Here is a 16,409-nt window from a genome sequence, read left to right on the forward strand (position 1 = left end):
ACAAATCAATATATCAAATATGCTATATCAAATATATAGTGTAAATATTTTAATTTTTTCGTATACGATCTATTTTTTATAATTTTTTCGTATACGATCTATTTTTTATTCTATCGATGTTTTCATAGTGATGCACCTTGAGCATTTTACTTCATATATTTGCAATAAAAATATATTAAAGCAAATTATTTTGCAAATTTATTATTCTAATTTTTATTTAGAAAGAATAAGATTTAAAAAGACGTATGAATTTTTTCAGATTTTTTTACATATTTCTATTGAATAAAATGCATCAGATAAAACTGACTTTTCTGTACATTTTAAATATGCCAAAAGATTTGCTCTTTATTCCACTTACTGCAATAATGTACACTAAAAATGACAGATCTATATTAAAAATGATAGATTAGTAGTATATTTAGTAGTTGGAAAGAAAGAGAGCAGAAATGAAAAGTGCATGTGTAGAGAATTTAAAAGAATAAAAAACAAATCTAAAAATAATACATAAAGATTTATATTATGTATTTTTTTCATGAGGAATGTGGAGCGCACATTTATGCATTTATTTATTTAGATGAGATTTACTTTAGAGCACATTCAGTATTCAACTTTAATTTTATTTTCTCTTTCTTACGATATATAAGTATAACATAATTACCTGGAAATGCTATCATTTTTGTATGCTTACAGTGATACAGAAACAACATTACAAGTACTATATTTACAGATAACATCTGTATAATAAAAAAAGCACCAAAAGTCTAATGGTGAAAAAAGGGTAAATATTGTAGACCAGCATAAATATCAACCAATTATTCCACTGCTCTGTTTCATGAGAGTTGCAATTTTCTTTTATAATATCATGAATATTATAAATAAGATAAAGATTTCAGTACGTTTCAAATAAATTTATATATTTTATGTATGTAATACTGCGCACACATATTAAAAGGTGATAATATCGCAGTTATAATAAGATACAATCCTGGCAATGTAGCGATGTTTGGATTCTGAAAATAATTTAATTTGATTTATTTTTAAGAAATGCGAACAATACTTGAGAGCAAATTATTTTTGTGCCACGTATTACCTGTGTAAAATTCCACACACAGTATCATATTGTCTGCGGTATATGAAAAGCTTCATCGATGAAATAATATGATAATACAATTGAGATATAAGAAAAATAATATGGTGCTTGTAATGAAAAACGTTAATGTGGAATACATAAATTTTATATTTTAATTTTATGTAATCGAGATGAGATAAGACACTCATGATTACTTTAAAAATGTGTCCACAAATATCATGTAACTTCAATAGCTGCACATTCGTCAAGTTAAGCCTATTACGTTAAATGAATCACATTAGCTTCTTTTAATTTAATCTAACTTAACCAATTATATTATATGTCCTCATTAAAATGTGTAAAACTGTACATCGCACATTTAATGCGATTAATATACTACGTAATAAAATGTAATACACTAATGAAATAATTAAATATTATTTTTGAAAGCATGATACAATCCAGGCAGCATACGCTTGTGTTTACATTCGATATCCAAAGCACTGAGAGATTAAGTTAGGTTAGGTTAGGTTAGATCAAACAAATTTATCGTTTAATAGTTGGCAGCCCTACGAGATAGGCTGTGCAGCACTGCGCGCGCGTATACAAAATAAATTTGAAATCGCTTCTAGCCGAACCATCTTCACGCGATCGACTTTATTTGAATTGTACCGAATCGAATTATGATGCCGATTTGTCCAAATGTAATTCGGGACATCGCGATGCTGTATAAGCGTCGAATGAGCACAAATTATCACGCAAATATGATAAATCAAATCTACTCACCGTTCACCGGCTGTTCCACAGGCCGCTCCTCCTCGGGACAGTTCGCTCGCCTCGGGACGTCCCATTCCGATCTTGATGCACACAAATCCACACGATATCATCAACGCGAACGCGCGACACTTTATTCGGCACTCCCGATACTCGCTCGCATCCGATAATCATCATCAAGGGCGCGAATAACGCGACGCAATTTCGCTCCATCTTCGCAATGACGCCATCACTGAATATCGTCAAAAATCGCTGTCGCGCGTTTCCATCGACACACTATGAAAGTCGCGCGATCATCCTTGGCACTTTCGACGCTCGTTCACTCGCGATATTCGTTTAAAAACGGTTAAAAGACGCGAAAAATGCGGATGTACGACGATCCGTGTAACTGCGTATGACTCCGAGTCGCGTATGACGCGTATGACGTAGCTGTGACGTCGCAGTCACGCGCCAACATGGCGGCCGAACCACTGTGCATTCGTTTCTGCGCATGGCCATTCCTGTGCTCAACGTTCGCGCAACTTTGATTTCTGAAAGCACATAATGATAAATATATAATGATAGAATCAATTAATCATATTGGTCATGTAGACTTGCCCGAAGAAACAGAGAAAAAATTGAGAGATATTTTTAATTTCTTTTTCTTTTAGTAAAGGATGGAAATGTCTATTCATTGGTTTGTTCTTTTTTTCCTCTTTCGCGCAATTTCGATTCAATATATAACATAGAAAATTCATAGTATATTATGCTAATGATATGAATTACGAATGATTCAATTGTTTTATCGCGCTTTTCCAAAGCCAAATCTTATAATATTTAGTTTTGCATTTTAAAAGACTGAGAGCGATTCATATACAGAGTTTGAAGAGATATCCAATGCACGACAAATTATACTTGCGTTGATTAGTATTCATCAATACCGACCTGTTAATCGCGAATACGTACAACACTTTCACACATTTTTTTCGCAAAGAACGATGTACGAAATGCAATATTTCGCGCCTCCCGTTTCACTCATGCGGCCATCTTTCTTTGCTGTTTAGTATCGCCATCTGCATTCGCGTTAAACGCCAGAATTACGTAGTCATAATACTTTTCGAGTGCCGGTAAAGTCATCATTAAGTGCATGTCGGTAAATTGTTCGAATCACGTCGCGCAAGCATGATTTTTTTATTTGTAACATAACAAAATATGTAATTAAAATTCATGTAAAACACGTATTTTTAATCAAATTACATATACTATCGAGACAGTGAAAAAATAATAAGCACTGTATCTATTTTGAAAATAATATATATAAATAATAAATAATTTTTAAAAATTACTCACCGCATATCTCTATGGCTACTCAGGTTCTCTCACTGCTCTCTGTCCGATATTTTTCCAGATCCTCCTTTAGATTTAGGTTACACACACATTGCATAAAGCTTCGATATTTTGCAATCTTACCTCATCTCAATTTGGAGAAGCTCGTGCATTCCTTTCGATAAATATCCGCACAAAAATATATCGCGCTTCAAATAAATAAAAGTCATTCGATACTGTGCACGATTCTAATCGTACGAAATATATTCGACGATTTTTTTTTGGATCACTGTATTATCGAAACGTGCGATCTGAACGATTCAAAAACGATGAATATACAGAATTTGAAGAGATATCCAATGCACGACAAATTATACTTGCATTGATTAGTATTAATCAACACCGAAATGTTAATCGCGAATACGTGTACAACACTTCCATACATTTTTTTCGTAAAGAACGATATACGAAATGCAATATTTCGCGCCTCGCCTTTCACACAATGCGGCAATCTTTTTTGCTATTTAGTATCGCCATCTGCATTCGCGTTAAACGTTAGAATTACGTAGTCAAGATACCTTTCGACTGCCGGTAAAGTCATCATTTTGTGCATGTAAGTAAATTGTTAGAATCACGTCGCGCAAGCATGATTTTTTTATTTGTAGTATAATAAAATATGTAATTAAAAATTCATATAAGAAACGTATTTTTAATCAAATTACATATACTTATTCCGTTACTCTAATACTTGTACATTAACAGATTTAGGTTACACACATTGCATAAAGCTTCCAGAGAAAAGTATCCAGAAGCACAAATATTTTATAGACGAAAAACATGCGAAGATGAAACAATAGATTAAAGAAGCCTTATAATCATTGTACTTTTATGTATAAACGTTTCACAAAATAAAATCTTTATAAATGAAGTGTTACATTAAAAATATTAGTATAAAATTAAATATCCATGTCAGATTAAAAATTTTTGTCCTTTTTTTTTCTTTAGAAATTTTTTATTTTTTTTTCTAAAGATTCTTTAAGCGATAACTGCTTCTTTCGCAAGACTATTGAACAATTTGAATATTTGATATTTTTCTAGTAGTTTAAATTTCGTGAAAAAATTCGAGAGAAAATTAGATTTTATTATATTACTGCACATATCGATTAAATGCTATATCAAATATGTAGTGTAAATATTTTAATTTTTTTGTATACGATCTACTTTTTATTCTATCTATGTTTTCATAGTGATGTACCTTGAGCATTTTGCTTCATATGTTTGCAATAAAAATATATTAAAGCAAATTATTTTGCAAATTTATTATTCTAATTTTTATTTAGAAAGATTAAGATTAAAAAAGACGTATGAATTTTTTCAGATATTTCTATTGAAAAAAACGCATCAGATAAAACTGACTTTCCTGTACATTTTAAATGTGCCAAAGATTCGCTCTTTATTCCACTTACTGCAATAATGTACACTAAAAATGACAGATCTATATTAAAAATGATAGATCTATATTTAGTAGTTGAAAAGAAAGAGAGAAGAAATGAAAAGTGCATGTAGAGAATTTAAAAGAATAAAAAACAAATCTAAAAATAATACATAAAGATTAATATTATGTATTTTTTTCATGAGGAATGTGGAGCGCACATTTATGCATTTATTTATTTAGATGAGATTTACTTTAGAGCACATTCAGTATTCAACTTTAATTTTATTTTCTCTTTCTTACGATATATAAGTATAACATAATTACCTAGAAATGCTATCATTTTTGTATGCTTACAGTGATACAGAAACAACATTACAAGTACTATATTTACAGATAACATCTGTATAATAAAAAAAGCACTAAAAGTCTAATGGTGAAAAAAGGGTAAATATTGTAGACCAGCATAAATATCAACCAATTATTCCACTGTTCTGTTTCATGAGAGTTGCAATTTTCTTTTATAATATCACGAATATTATAAATAAGATAAAGATTTCAATACGTTTCAAATAAATTTATATATTTTATGTATGTAATACTGCGCACACATATTAAAAGGTGATAATATCGCAGTTATAATAAAATACAATCCTGGCAATGTAGCGATGTTTGGATTCTGAAAATAATTTAATTTGATTTATTTTTAAGAAATGCGCACAATACTTGAGAGCAAATTATTTTTGTGCCACGTATTACCTGTGTAAAATTCCACACACAGTATCATATTGTCTGTGGTATATGAAAAGCTTCATCGATGAAATAATGTGATAATACAATTGAGATATAAGAAAAATAATATAGTACTTGTAATGAATAACGTTAATGTGGAATACATAAATATTTTATATTTTAATTTCATGTAATCGAGATGAGATAAGACACTCATGATTACTTTAAAAATGAGTCCACAAATATCATGTAACTTCAATAGCTGCACATTCGTCAAATTAATCCTGTTATGTTAAATGAATCACAGCAGCTTGTTTTAATTTAATCTAACCTAACCAATTATATTATATGCTCCTCATTAAAATGTGTAAAACTGTACATCGCACATTTAATACGATTAATATACTACGTAATGAAATGTAATACACTAATGAAATAATTAAATATTATTTTTGAAAGCATAATAAAATCCAGGGAGCATACGCTTATGTTTACATTCGATATCCAAAGACACTGAGAGGTTAGGTTAGGTTAGGTTAGGGTAGATCAAACAAATTTATCGTTTAACAGTTGGCAGCCCTACGAGATAGGCTGTGCAGCACTGCGCGCGCGTACAAAATAAATTTGAAATCGCTTCTAGCATAACCATCTTCACGCGATCGACTTTATTTGAATTGCACCGAATCGAATTATGATGCCGATTTGTCCGAATGTAATTCGGGACATCGCGATGCTGTATAAGCGTCGAATGAGCACAAATTATCACGCAAATATGATAAATCAAATCTACTCACCGGCTGTTCCACAGGCCGCTCCTCCTTGGGACAGTTCGCTCGCCTTAGGACGTCCTATTCCGATCTTGATGCACACAAATCTACACGATATCATCAACGCGAACGCGCGACACTTTATTCGGCACTCCCGATATTCGCTCGCATCCGATAATCATCATCAAGGGCGCGAATAACGCGACGCAGCTTCGCTCCATCTTCGCAATGACGCCATTACTGAATATCGTCAAAAATCGCTGTCGCGCGTTTCCATCGACACACTATAAAAGTCGCGCGATCATCCTTCGACACTCTCGACGCTCGTTCACTCGCTATATTCGTTTAAAAACGGTTAAAAGATACGAAAAATGCGGACGTACGACGATCCGTGTAACTGCGTATGACTCCGGTTCACGCGCCAACATGGCGGCCGTATGACGCGTTTGACGTAGCAGTGACGTAGCAATGACGTGCAGTCACGCGCCAACATGGCGGCCGAACCAGTGCGCATTCGTTTCTGCGCGCAACTTTGATTTCTGAATATTGTCTACGGCTTTAATTAATAGTACATAATGATAAATATATAAAGATGGAATCAATTAATCATATTGGTCATATATGTAGACTTGCCCGAAGAAATAGAGAAAAAATTGAGAGATATTTTTAATTTCTTTTTCTTTTAGTAAAAGATGGAAATGTCTATTCATAAGCTTGTTCTTCTTTTCCTCTTTTGTGCAATTTCGATTCAATATATAACGTAGAAAATTCATAGTATTGCATTTATTTTTATATATTCACAACTATAATATTTGCGCGATCATTTTTTGATATTTACAATAGTCGTGTACCTTGTTCTCGATGTTCACTTTTAAAAGAATAAAGAGAATTATATATAAATGTAAATAAATTGTCCGAAGAGAGGAAAAATTGTGGGACATTTTTAGTTTTTTTTAATAAAGATTGGAAAAGTCTATTCATAATAGAAATGCAAAGAAAGAAAATTATTATGTTTAAAATAATAATTTCATATGAAATACAAAATTAAAAGTTACATTATAGAAACCTGACCTTGTAAAAGCGTAATAAAATAATCAAATAGTAGACAGAGAAAAGACTAATCGTAAAAGGTATCGTGATCCACTTTTTTTTTTATATATTAAACAAAAGCAATGATCCACTTTTAAATTCCTGAGAGCAAACCGTCCTCTATGGACAAAAATGTGAACTACGAAACCACGAATGTTCTCAGAGGATAACATATAAGGTGCACAATTTTTGGTTTTCTGTTCCATGCTAGGTGGACGAAATCTGGAGTGGCTTCTGCTAGGATTCGCTTCAATGCGCAAGTGCGAGAACCTTTCATTACTGAGTTATGAATGGCGAAATTTGATCGAACGAAGTCATCCGTTTGCGAGATAAGCCAGAGAATTAACTTGTGATATCTTCTCATTCCAGGAATTTCTTCTTCTTCCATGATTCTATTGGCATCGTCTGAACAATTGTTTGACTTCAAAAACGTTCGTGCAGTAAAATTCAGTGGATAGAATTGGATTCAACAATAGCCTAACAATCCGGATTCGCTTTCAGCTGGTGCTACCACGTGCTTCCTCAGGTTTATGTATATTTGCTGTTCGTTTCTATCGGTGTAATTTAAGTTTGTTTATTTTAACAATGCTATGCCATTCATATAAAAATTCTATACTATATTTTTCTTGACACATTCATTGGTGAAACTTTCGCAGTTGTAAAAAAAAAGCTATAAATTAAAGCTATAAAATCATGAGTTTTATGTTTTTATTAGTTCAACATGAAACTTCAATTTCTTAAATAATTTTCTTAAATAATTTTCAAGATGACATCAAAATTTAAAAAAATTTCTATTGTATATATAATTATGTTGAAAATTTAATGTTATTCTACAAATTAATTAACGATGGAGTTTAATTGGAATTACGTCGATAGAAATGAACATTAGTAAAATTAGCGACATATAAAATCAGCCAATATGAAGAATATGAAAATTCCTATTTTAATAACAATTGTAAGAAATGATAAAAACTATAGCGTGGTACCATTAAAAGTTGAAAAGTCGTTAAAGGAAATTTTTAACTTAATTTTTTAAAAAGTTTACCAATTTTTAAAACTTTACATTTATATTATTTATTCATATATATATATATATATATATATATATATATATATATATATATAATTATTATATTTATTTTTTCTAAATTTATATGACGAAATTATCACATACATTTGTATATGTGTAATATAATTAATCATTGTTTACATATTTTTATTAGGAATTAAAATGAATGCCGATTCTGCTTACATTGGTAATTATTTAGCATTTATTTGCAAAATATAATTCTGTAAAATATGATAATATATAATTGTATGTATTTTAAGAGAGAATATAACATACATATATTATATTACATATCTTATATGAATACCTTGTTTTTTTTGCATGAAATTATAAAGAAATTAAGAGATATTTAAAACATTTTTATATTATAACAATTTATTTATTTCTTTGAAGCATAATTCTACACGAGATATATACATAATTTTATTTATGCATGAGTATTTGTTAAGAGAATATAACATATGTATTATATTATATTTCTTATATGAACTTTTTTTTATATAAAATTATAAAAATAAAAAAAATACTCAAAACATTTTTAAGAAAGTACGAGGAAACAAAAAATAAAATTGGAGGATGTTTTGCATATACTTATAAAATATTGTTTAATACTTATTCTATTTGTTTATTTGAATGTTATTCCAATATCAGAACCATTTCTCTATGACTGGGTGGACCATCTCCAGAAAATTATGAATGAGCGGAAGCAAGAGATCATAAATGAAAAATATTTAATCATGCCGTGTGAAGGTAAGCGATAAGAACAAAATAATATTACATAATAATAAAAATTTTATATTATAATAAAAAATATTATATTTGTGGAATATTGGACTAATAACATTACTGTATATATGCTACAATGTTAATTATTTTAAATTATAGCACTTACAACGCACATTATCAAAGCTTTCACCTACATAGCAAACTACCTAGGACTGGACCATCATGTAAAGTATATGGCTCTTGAATTGTTTGACAAATTTATGAACAAATACTTTTGCGAGATATATAATGAGAAGAACGATCAATCTGATGAGTGGTGGGAAAACTTTAAGAAGAAAACTTGCATTCATAAAAAATTATATTTCATGTCGTGCTTTCAAGTGGCATGCAAAGTAAATTCTCATCCCAATAGTTTAAAAATATCACAGGTACATTAAGACAATATTCTTTGCAAAATGCTAATTAAATTTTGTCAGAGAAAATTATGTTCTATTTCTGCTTTATTAGGTTCTTGAGTTTCTACATATAATTGACAAAAATTATGAATACACTCAAGATGTGGTATCTTCTATAGAAATAGAAATTCTCAAGAAAGTAGGATTTAGAATGCCTTTCTACACACCAGTATACTGCATTGAAATTCTTCTTGCAGCAATAAACTTTTTAAAACTTCCTTTTAATGGAAGTAGAGAACCAATAGAATACAGAGGAACATTATTTACCACTTCAATGCAATTATTAGACTTAGCTTATTTTGAGGTTTGTAAGATTTTTCTATCTAATCCTTCTATTTCTTTATGCAACTTTTAAATATATTTATTCTACTTTTAGCATGAAAAACTGTATCATCATTTTCAATTATATTTGGGATTTTACAAAAATGCTTCAATGTGCAATCAAGAAAAGGAACTGAGACTAAGAGTATTGAAATCAAATACACTCTTTCTAAGTGCAGCAATAGTGTTGTGCGCAAGATATATTTTATACCCAAATATTAGCGACACTACAGATAAAATTATTGTAGTAAACTTAGCAAAATTAGTAAATGCAAGGAACATTGATGTTATCGTTATGGCAAATATATTGTTCCAAATAATACAATAATACAGGGAATATTCCAAAATTTCAAAAAATAATATATAAATATATGAAATTTTTATAAATAGATATGTAAATATATATAATTATGTATTATATCAATATTTTGTAAATATAAATTGATAATATAATAAATTATATTCTATAAAATCTCAGGAAAAAGAAATTAAATATTAATATTTTAGAAAGAAGCAAAAATATTCTTCAAGTACTTGCAACAGAATCATCTGAAAAAACCTAGTACAATTGCAAAATCGATTTTCTATACTTCAAAAAGAACAAAGAACAAAGCAATCTAAAATGTATCTATAAATGAAGTTTACAAAGTCCAACAATTATCTGCAGGAATAAATGAGAAGAAAACAGAAATTAAAGAAGGTATTGATATCATTAAAGTGCAGAATGTTGCCGAAAAAGCTAGTGAAAAAGCTTCAATTGTAAAAGAGAATGTGCATAATATAATGTTAAAAATATTATACTATTAACAGAACAACTATATGTGATACCTGGTCAGATAGACATAATATTGAATTAAAAGATAAAGAAAAGACTGTTAATGACAATTATGCAATACAAGATGAAATAGTAGCAACAATAAGTAAGTAAGAAAACGGATAATCCACAAGATGAAAGGATTATACTAAATTATATTACTATATAATTATAAAACTATATCTAAATTATATACCAATATAATAAATTAAGATGATACAATATACATGTTATATATACATTAGATAATACAATTACATACATATGCAACTGTATAAAATTATTTGTTCATTTATTTTTGGAATATTATGTAAGTGAAATAAACCCTTATTAAATAACAAGAATACACATTTAAAAAAATATTCTTTTCTCCAAGAAAGAATATATATATCAAAATACAATTTATTCTAATATATTTGGATAAAAAGACCGAGTGTAAAACTTTTGTACACACATTTAGAAAATATAATATTCCAACTCCGATTAAAATTCACAAAAAATTTCTCTTTATACAAACGCAACTCTAAGATACATATATGTAACAAGGGAAAAGTACAATTATTGACTGTAGAAACACCTGTGAGAGATTCGCACATTAAAACGCTTGTCCTCTCTCTCGCCTTTCTATCGATTCGAGTTCGGTTGATAGTAATCGACGGCGTGGGAGGGGGAGTATCATTGACCCCGATGGTCCCTTTCTTTTCTCAGTCACTCTCATTTCACCCCCTTTCACCACACACACACACGCCATGCGCACTCGCCTTTCATAGGATGCGCGCGCGCGCGCTTCACATCCATTCATACGAAATATACGTTACTACGCGAGTAATAACTACTATCTGTCCTGCCGAAGCGGACGCTCTTTCAATATATCAAGCCATTACTCACGATGTCCAATTTACTACGCTACTACAAGCATTGCCGTTGTGTGATAAACGAAGCCAGGGCTGGATATGAGAATAATAGCACTTGCTTCGCGAATAAAATTTATTAGAATGATCAATATCATAATAATTTAATTATTAATATATATAATAATTAAATTAATATGTAATATATATTAATATTAATTTAAATTAATAATATACTGTAATAATATTAATATTATATTTATAATAATATATTTAATATTAATTTAAATTAATATATAATAATTTAATATATAATATTGAAGATAATCTGTCGTGAAAAAAAGTAAAATAATAATAAAATTATATTCTTTTATATTATAAAAATTATATTCTTCAATAATATATACATATATATATATATTAAAATGCTGAATTCTAATATTTCTCTTCTACGTGCATAGAAGTTAGCTTTTATTCTTTTTACTCAACAATGTCAATTAAATCAGTTAAAAGATTTAATGTTTCTCAGTTTATTCTTAATATTATAAATTTATTCTTTAACATTGAACTTAATATTATAAATTTATTCTTTAACATAGAATCCAAGGAGAGCGCAAAAGCAAAGCAATGTCAATTTTAAAATAATGTATTGAGGAAATTTACGTCAAATGACAATATTTTGACTTTTGTTTTCCTTGTGAAAAAAAAATTACTTTAAAACTTTCTTTCTAAGGAAATTTTCCCTTTCGCTCATAATATATATATATATATATATATGTAACTTTCAAGTATAAAATTATATAAAATTATATTATTTAACGATCATCTCCTCTTTCTTCCTCCTTTCTTTGTATATAATTTTTAACTTGAAATAATATGTCATCCTTGCAAATGTATTCGATTAATTTCTGCAGAGAGAAACGAACTTTCTCAATTCGACCTAATCATGTAACTCAAGTTCAAGAGAGAAAATTGCGAGGCCATCGTTCGCCGAAGTCCCGAGGTCGGAAAGAGAGAAGGGAGGCTTTTTCCCCCCTCCGCGAAGGCCGGGCCTGGGATACGACACGACGTGTATGTGTATGTGTGTCCATGTGTGTGCACACATCGGCATTCATTCTCGCATCGTTCCAATTCCAAGATGGAGAGAAAACAACGTCGCGCCTGCTCTCGCGCAAGGTGGTTGTAAACACAAGCGGTGTCGTCGATGATTCTGCCGTTTCCGCGCGAGATCGCCGAGAACGTGCGATGGCCAAGTCCGTCCTGTCCTCGGACGGCCTGCCCAAGGCTGGTCGCGTGAACGAAGGTGAGAAAGAGATCGGTTTTTTTGTCCTTTCCGAGGGTGACGCGCCTCTCCTGTCACTGAGACTGTCCGTTCGAGCGACAGTCTTTGCGTGCTTTTTTTTATCCCATTTTTCTCTGTAAAAAAAAGAACAAAACGGTCGAGCATTCAGTTTGTTCATGCTTTCTTCAAGTTGCAGACAGGGTGCAATTAAGCGAAAAACGGACTCGTTTCTCTTGACGGAGCGCGCGTCACGATTAGTCATTGCATTGGCATCCGTACATTGTATCTGTGCGATTTTACAGTGTGTCGCGAATGGCTGGTGCACGAGGATGGGGCGCTGGCCTACCGACTTCAGGATGAAGAAAGTACGTAAAAATTTCACGCACTTCAAAAGTCAGATTTGTGCAGGGGGTCCTAAGAATGTCGCCTGCCCTGGCCCCATTAGCTTGCTATCTCAGGGAAAGCAAAGACGATAAGTAATCTACCTAGGAATCAAATCTCTGAGATTAATGTAATCAAGAAACTCACTATTATTATGGAAAAGCACGCTTGTTAAACTGTCTACAGGGAAAATATGATTGTTCATATAATTGAACGATGAAGATTTCATCTTTAATTTAATGATTGCCAAGTGGGAAGAAAAAGAATACATAATATAACAATTTTGTATAGAAAATAGACTAATATTTTGTAGAGAAAATAAACTAATATTTTGTAGGGAGAATGGACCAATATTTTGTAGAGAAAATAGACCAATATTTTGTAGAGAAAATAGACCAATATTTTGTAGGGAGAATGGACCAATATTTTGTAGAGAAAATAGACCAATATTTTGTAGAGAAAATAGACCAATATTTTGTAGAGAAAATATTGCAGAAAAAAAAGATTTTACAGATTTCATTGACTGTTGTTTATAAGAGACTTATAAACACATTGATGATATTTTTGTTTCACAGTCAAAGAGCATTATACAGGCAACAAAACACGTAATGCACAGGTGAGGGAAGATGCACCACGAGCCAAAGTTGAACAGGAATTGGAAGCATTGAGATATCAAAACTATGTTCATCAACAGTTAGTATAACATGATTAGCATAAAATATACAATTATTTAAATATTTATATTTTTCAATTCCTCTTTTATTTATAAAGGGAAGAGAGAGATGCGCTTGTCGCGCGGCAAATTGCGCTTTCCTTGGAACGAGAAGAGAGACAGAGGGAGCGTGAGCTTCAAGACCTGATGAGATTACAATTAAGATTAGGAGATGAAGCTATGCAGCAGGATATTGAAAAGCGTATACAGGAAGAGAAAGACGAGGTAATTATAAAACCTTACTACTATCTAAGCAAGTTAATATCTTCATTAATATCAGAAAATGATTCTACATTGGTAAAAAATTTGTTTTTTTTTTTTTAATATTTTTTTACATGACAGGAACTGGCGAGAAAATTGCAGCAAGAGGAGAGAGAAGATTATCCGGACGGTCCGAAAGACGAGCAATTAATGTTGGATCAAAAACTGGCGATGGAGGCGCAGGACGCCGAATTGGCACGAATGCTTCAGGACAAAGAGCGGGCAAAGGCGCGAAAAGCGCGAGAGAGAGCGAGACAAAAAAAACTGGAGCGTGAACGTCTGCAACAGCAGCAACAACAGCAACAGTTCGAGGAACAGAATCTTACGACGCGACCACCAAGACCGGACAGGCTCGACTTGAAGACTCCGCCAGTCAAGAATCGAGCTCGTCATCCGCTTAACTATTCTCAGTATCCAGATCCTGAGGAAATTCAGACGTTGGATGACCCCGAAAGTTCACAAGAAGTGGCAAATGTCGCGGCCATCATCGACCCTACTTATAACGCGCATCGTGGTACCTCCAGCAGCTCGAGTAGCACGATTAGTCCCGTTTACGCTTTACCAACGCCATCGCAAGAGCTGATGATCGATGAAGCACCGTGTTACATGCCGATCCAAGGCCAGCGACGGAATCAAGTCCAATCGCCATCCAACGCGCACGACGAGAAGCAAAAGCGACGCGTTAAAGACGGGTGTAAGCACCAATGAGAAAGAGATAGAGAGAGAATTGAGAGATCAGTATTTTTTTAATAGAATGTATTTTATACTTTTGTTTCTTTTTTTTTAATCATCAAATGATGACGTAAGTTAATAGATAACTGATTTATTTTGGAAAGGATGCAAAGGCTGATTCTTATCTAAAGAAATGCAATTTTGTTATGCATTGATACATATTTATTTTCAGAAAATGTATGAGTCTCTCTCAGGACTTTTCAATTATTTTATACTGACAGGATTTACTGCCATACGTTATGCGATGATATAATTCGCATTACGTAAAATACAACGTGCCTTTTAAAGGGCATAATTAAATTTGAAACGGCCTTGACAACACAAGTTGACAAATTATCTAGCAATATAAATTGAAGTTACGATTATAATCTATTTGAATGGATAGATTGTACCGTCCTCAATTATATTTCTCGTGTCCCTAATTGTCATAAAACATATGACATATGTTAGTATAAAAACTGCTTTATTAATGACAATGTTTTTCAATATTAAAATTTTGACACCTTTAGCAAGAGAGTTGAAGTGAAGAAAGATATTATAGACAATCATAAAATCATTTACAAAAGATATATATTACGATGCACACGTTTATGACAAAGAAAGAAATAATAATATTGTATAAATGTTGATTGACTGTAAAAATTTACCACAGAATCTCTTAATTCGTAAACGGTTCTAATGTACACAGGGTGTAATTGAAACACATGAACAAATCGTGATAAGAGATTAAAACATTTTTTCCGACTTATATTTAATTTGTTTAAGCAATCAAGTTTAAATGAAGTCTCATATAATCGATATTCGATTTGTTCTTGCAGAATGACATGTTTCTATAAATAAACATTAAAAGACTTCATGATATCAAAATATTAGATATATAGAAAAAAGTTAATAAACAGTCAAGGTGATGACAAAAGTAGATCTCCTATTAATAATAGATAAACTTAGCTATCATCCTCATGAACTATATAAAATTATAAATTTAAAAATAATTTATAAGAAAAAAAAATCATAAGAAATTTAGAAACAGAACAAATGAATATGATGTAAAAAGAAAGAGAAAAACCAGAAATACATACATGAAGTCGAAAAGAAATAATTTTTCATGCGATCTATAAGAAGTCGATCTCCTTCATGATTTCCAAAAGCAAAGAGGTTCCCATTGGTTACTACTAAGAAAGAGAAACAACAATTAAAATTTGCATAATCTCGCTGCTGAATCGAAAACGTTCATAATTGTGAAATCATGATTGCAATAAACGCTTAATAAAAAGAAAGTTACTTACCAGAGACTCAGGAAGAATAATAAGAGCTGTTATCAAGAGTCATTACAACTGATCGAAAAATTAAAGTTCAAAGTCAGGCAAGATAGGTTTACATGTATAAACAAGGAGAAAAAAACGAAGCACAACATTAAATTTTAGATGTAATCGACAAATACATCTGATCTTATATAGAACTTTAATTTTGCGATTAATTATAATAATTTTTTTGATGAAGTTTCATTCTATTATTCCTCCTGATTAGTAACTTTTTATGAAGTGTTTATTGCAACAAAGTTTTAATTAATTTTTATAGATATAATCGTATGAGAAATTATTTTTTATATGAACTTCATGTAAATTTATATTTTTTCT

General features: G+C 30.9%; 2 protein-coding genes across 4 annotated transcripts; both read left to right on the plus strand.

Moving 5' to 3' along the window:
- The first annotated feature begins 7,396 nt into the window (after nucleotides 1-7,396).
- LOC105253193 lies at nucleotides 7,397-10,070 on the plus strand. 3 transcript variants are annotated; one of them, XM_025408733.1, is made up of 7 exons: nucleotides 7,397-7,428; nucleotides 7,538-7,700; nucleotides 8,392-8,424; nucleotides 8,889-8,987; nucleotides 9,123-9,391; nucleotides 9,471-9,722; nucleotides 9,795-10,070. In XM_025408733.1, exons 3-7 carry the CDS (start codon nucleotides 8,400-8,402, stop codon nucleotides 10,065-10,067), a joined length of 918 nt encoding a protein of 305 aa, XP_025264518.1. In that variant the 5' UTR covers nucleotides 7,397-7,428; nucleotides 7,538-7,700; nucleotides 8,392-8,399; the 3' UTR covers nucleotides 10,068-10,070. The 3 variants fall into 3 exon arrangements, with proteins under 3 accessions (XP_025264518.1, XP_025264516.1, XP_025264517.1); XM_025408731.1 differs by lacking the exon at nucleotides 7,397-7,428 and having other exon boundaries at nucleotides 7,458-7,700; XM_025408732.1 differs by lacking the exon at nucleotides 7,397-7,428 and having other exon boundaries at nucleotides 7,458-7,599.
- A 2,461-nt stretch (nucleotides 10,071-12,531) lies between these two features.
- Nucleotides 12,532-15,739, plus strand: LOC105253194 (coiled-coil domain-containing protein 50). The gene is made up of 5 exons (XM_011261053.3): nucleotides 12,532-12,707; nucleotides 12,989-13,051; nucleotides 13,643-13,760; nucleotides 13,839-14,004; nucleotides 14,122-15,739. The coding sequence occupies exons 1-5, from the start codon at nucleotides 12,650-12,652 to the stop codon at nucleotides 14,746-14,748; spliced, it is 1,032 nt and encodes a 343-aa protein (XP_011259355.2). The 5' UTR covers nucleotides 12,532-12,649; the 3' UTR covers nucleotides 14,749-15,739.
- Nucleotides 15,740-16,409: the final 670 nt, after the last annotated feature.

Source organism: Camponotus floridanus, unplaced genomic scaffold (genome assembly GCF_003227725.1).
Source record: "Camponotus floridanus strain SB8 unplaced genomic scaffold, Cflo_v7.5 scaffold226, whole genome shotgun sequence".
Classification (NCBI taxonomy): domain Eukaryota; kingdom Metazoa; phylum Arthropoda; class Insecta; order Hymenoptera; family Formicidae; genus Camponotus; species Camponotus floridanus.

Coding starts and splice junctions, on each gene's coding strand:
- LOC105253194 (XM_011261053.3), top strand. CDS start 12,650: ATGGCCAAGTCCGTCCTGTCCTCGGACGGCCTGCCCAAGGCTGGTCGC. Junction 12,708..12,988: donor GGCTGGTCGCGTGAACGAAG/GTGAGAAAGAGA, acceptor GCGATTTTACAG/TGTGTCGCGAATGGCTGGTG. Junction 13,761..13,838: donor CAAAACTATGTTCATCAACA/GTTAGTATAACA, acceptor TTATTTATAAAG/GGAAGAGAGAGATGCGCTTG.
- LOC105253193 (XM_025408733.1), top strand. CDS start 8,400: ATGAATGCCGATTCTGCTTACATTG. Junction 8,988..9,122: donor TTTAATCATGCCGTGTGAAG/GTAAGCGATAAG, acceptor TTTAAATTATAG/CACTTACAACGCACATTATC. Junction 9,392..9,470: donor ATAGTTTAAAAATATCACAG/GTACATTAAGAC, acceptor CTGCTTTATTAG/GTTCTTGAGTTTCTACATAT.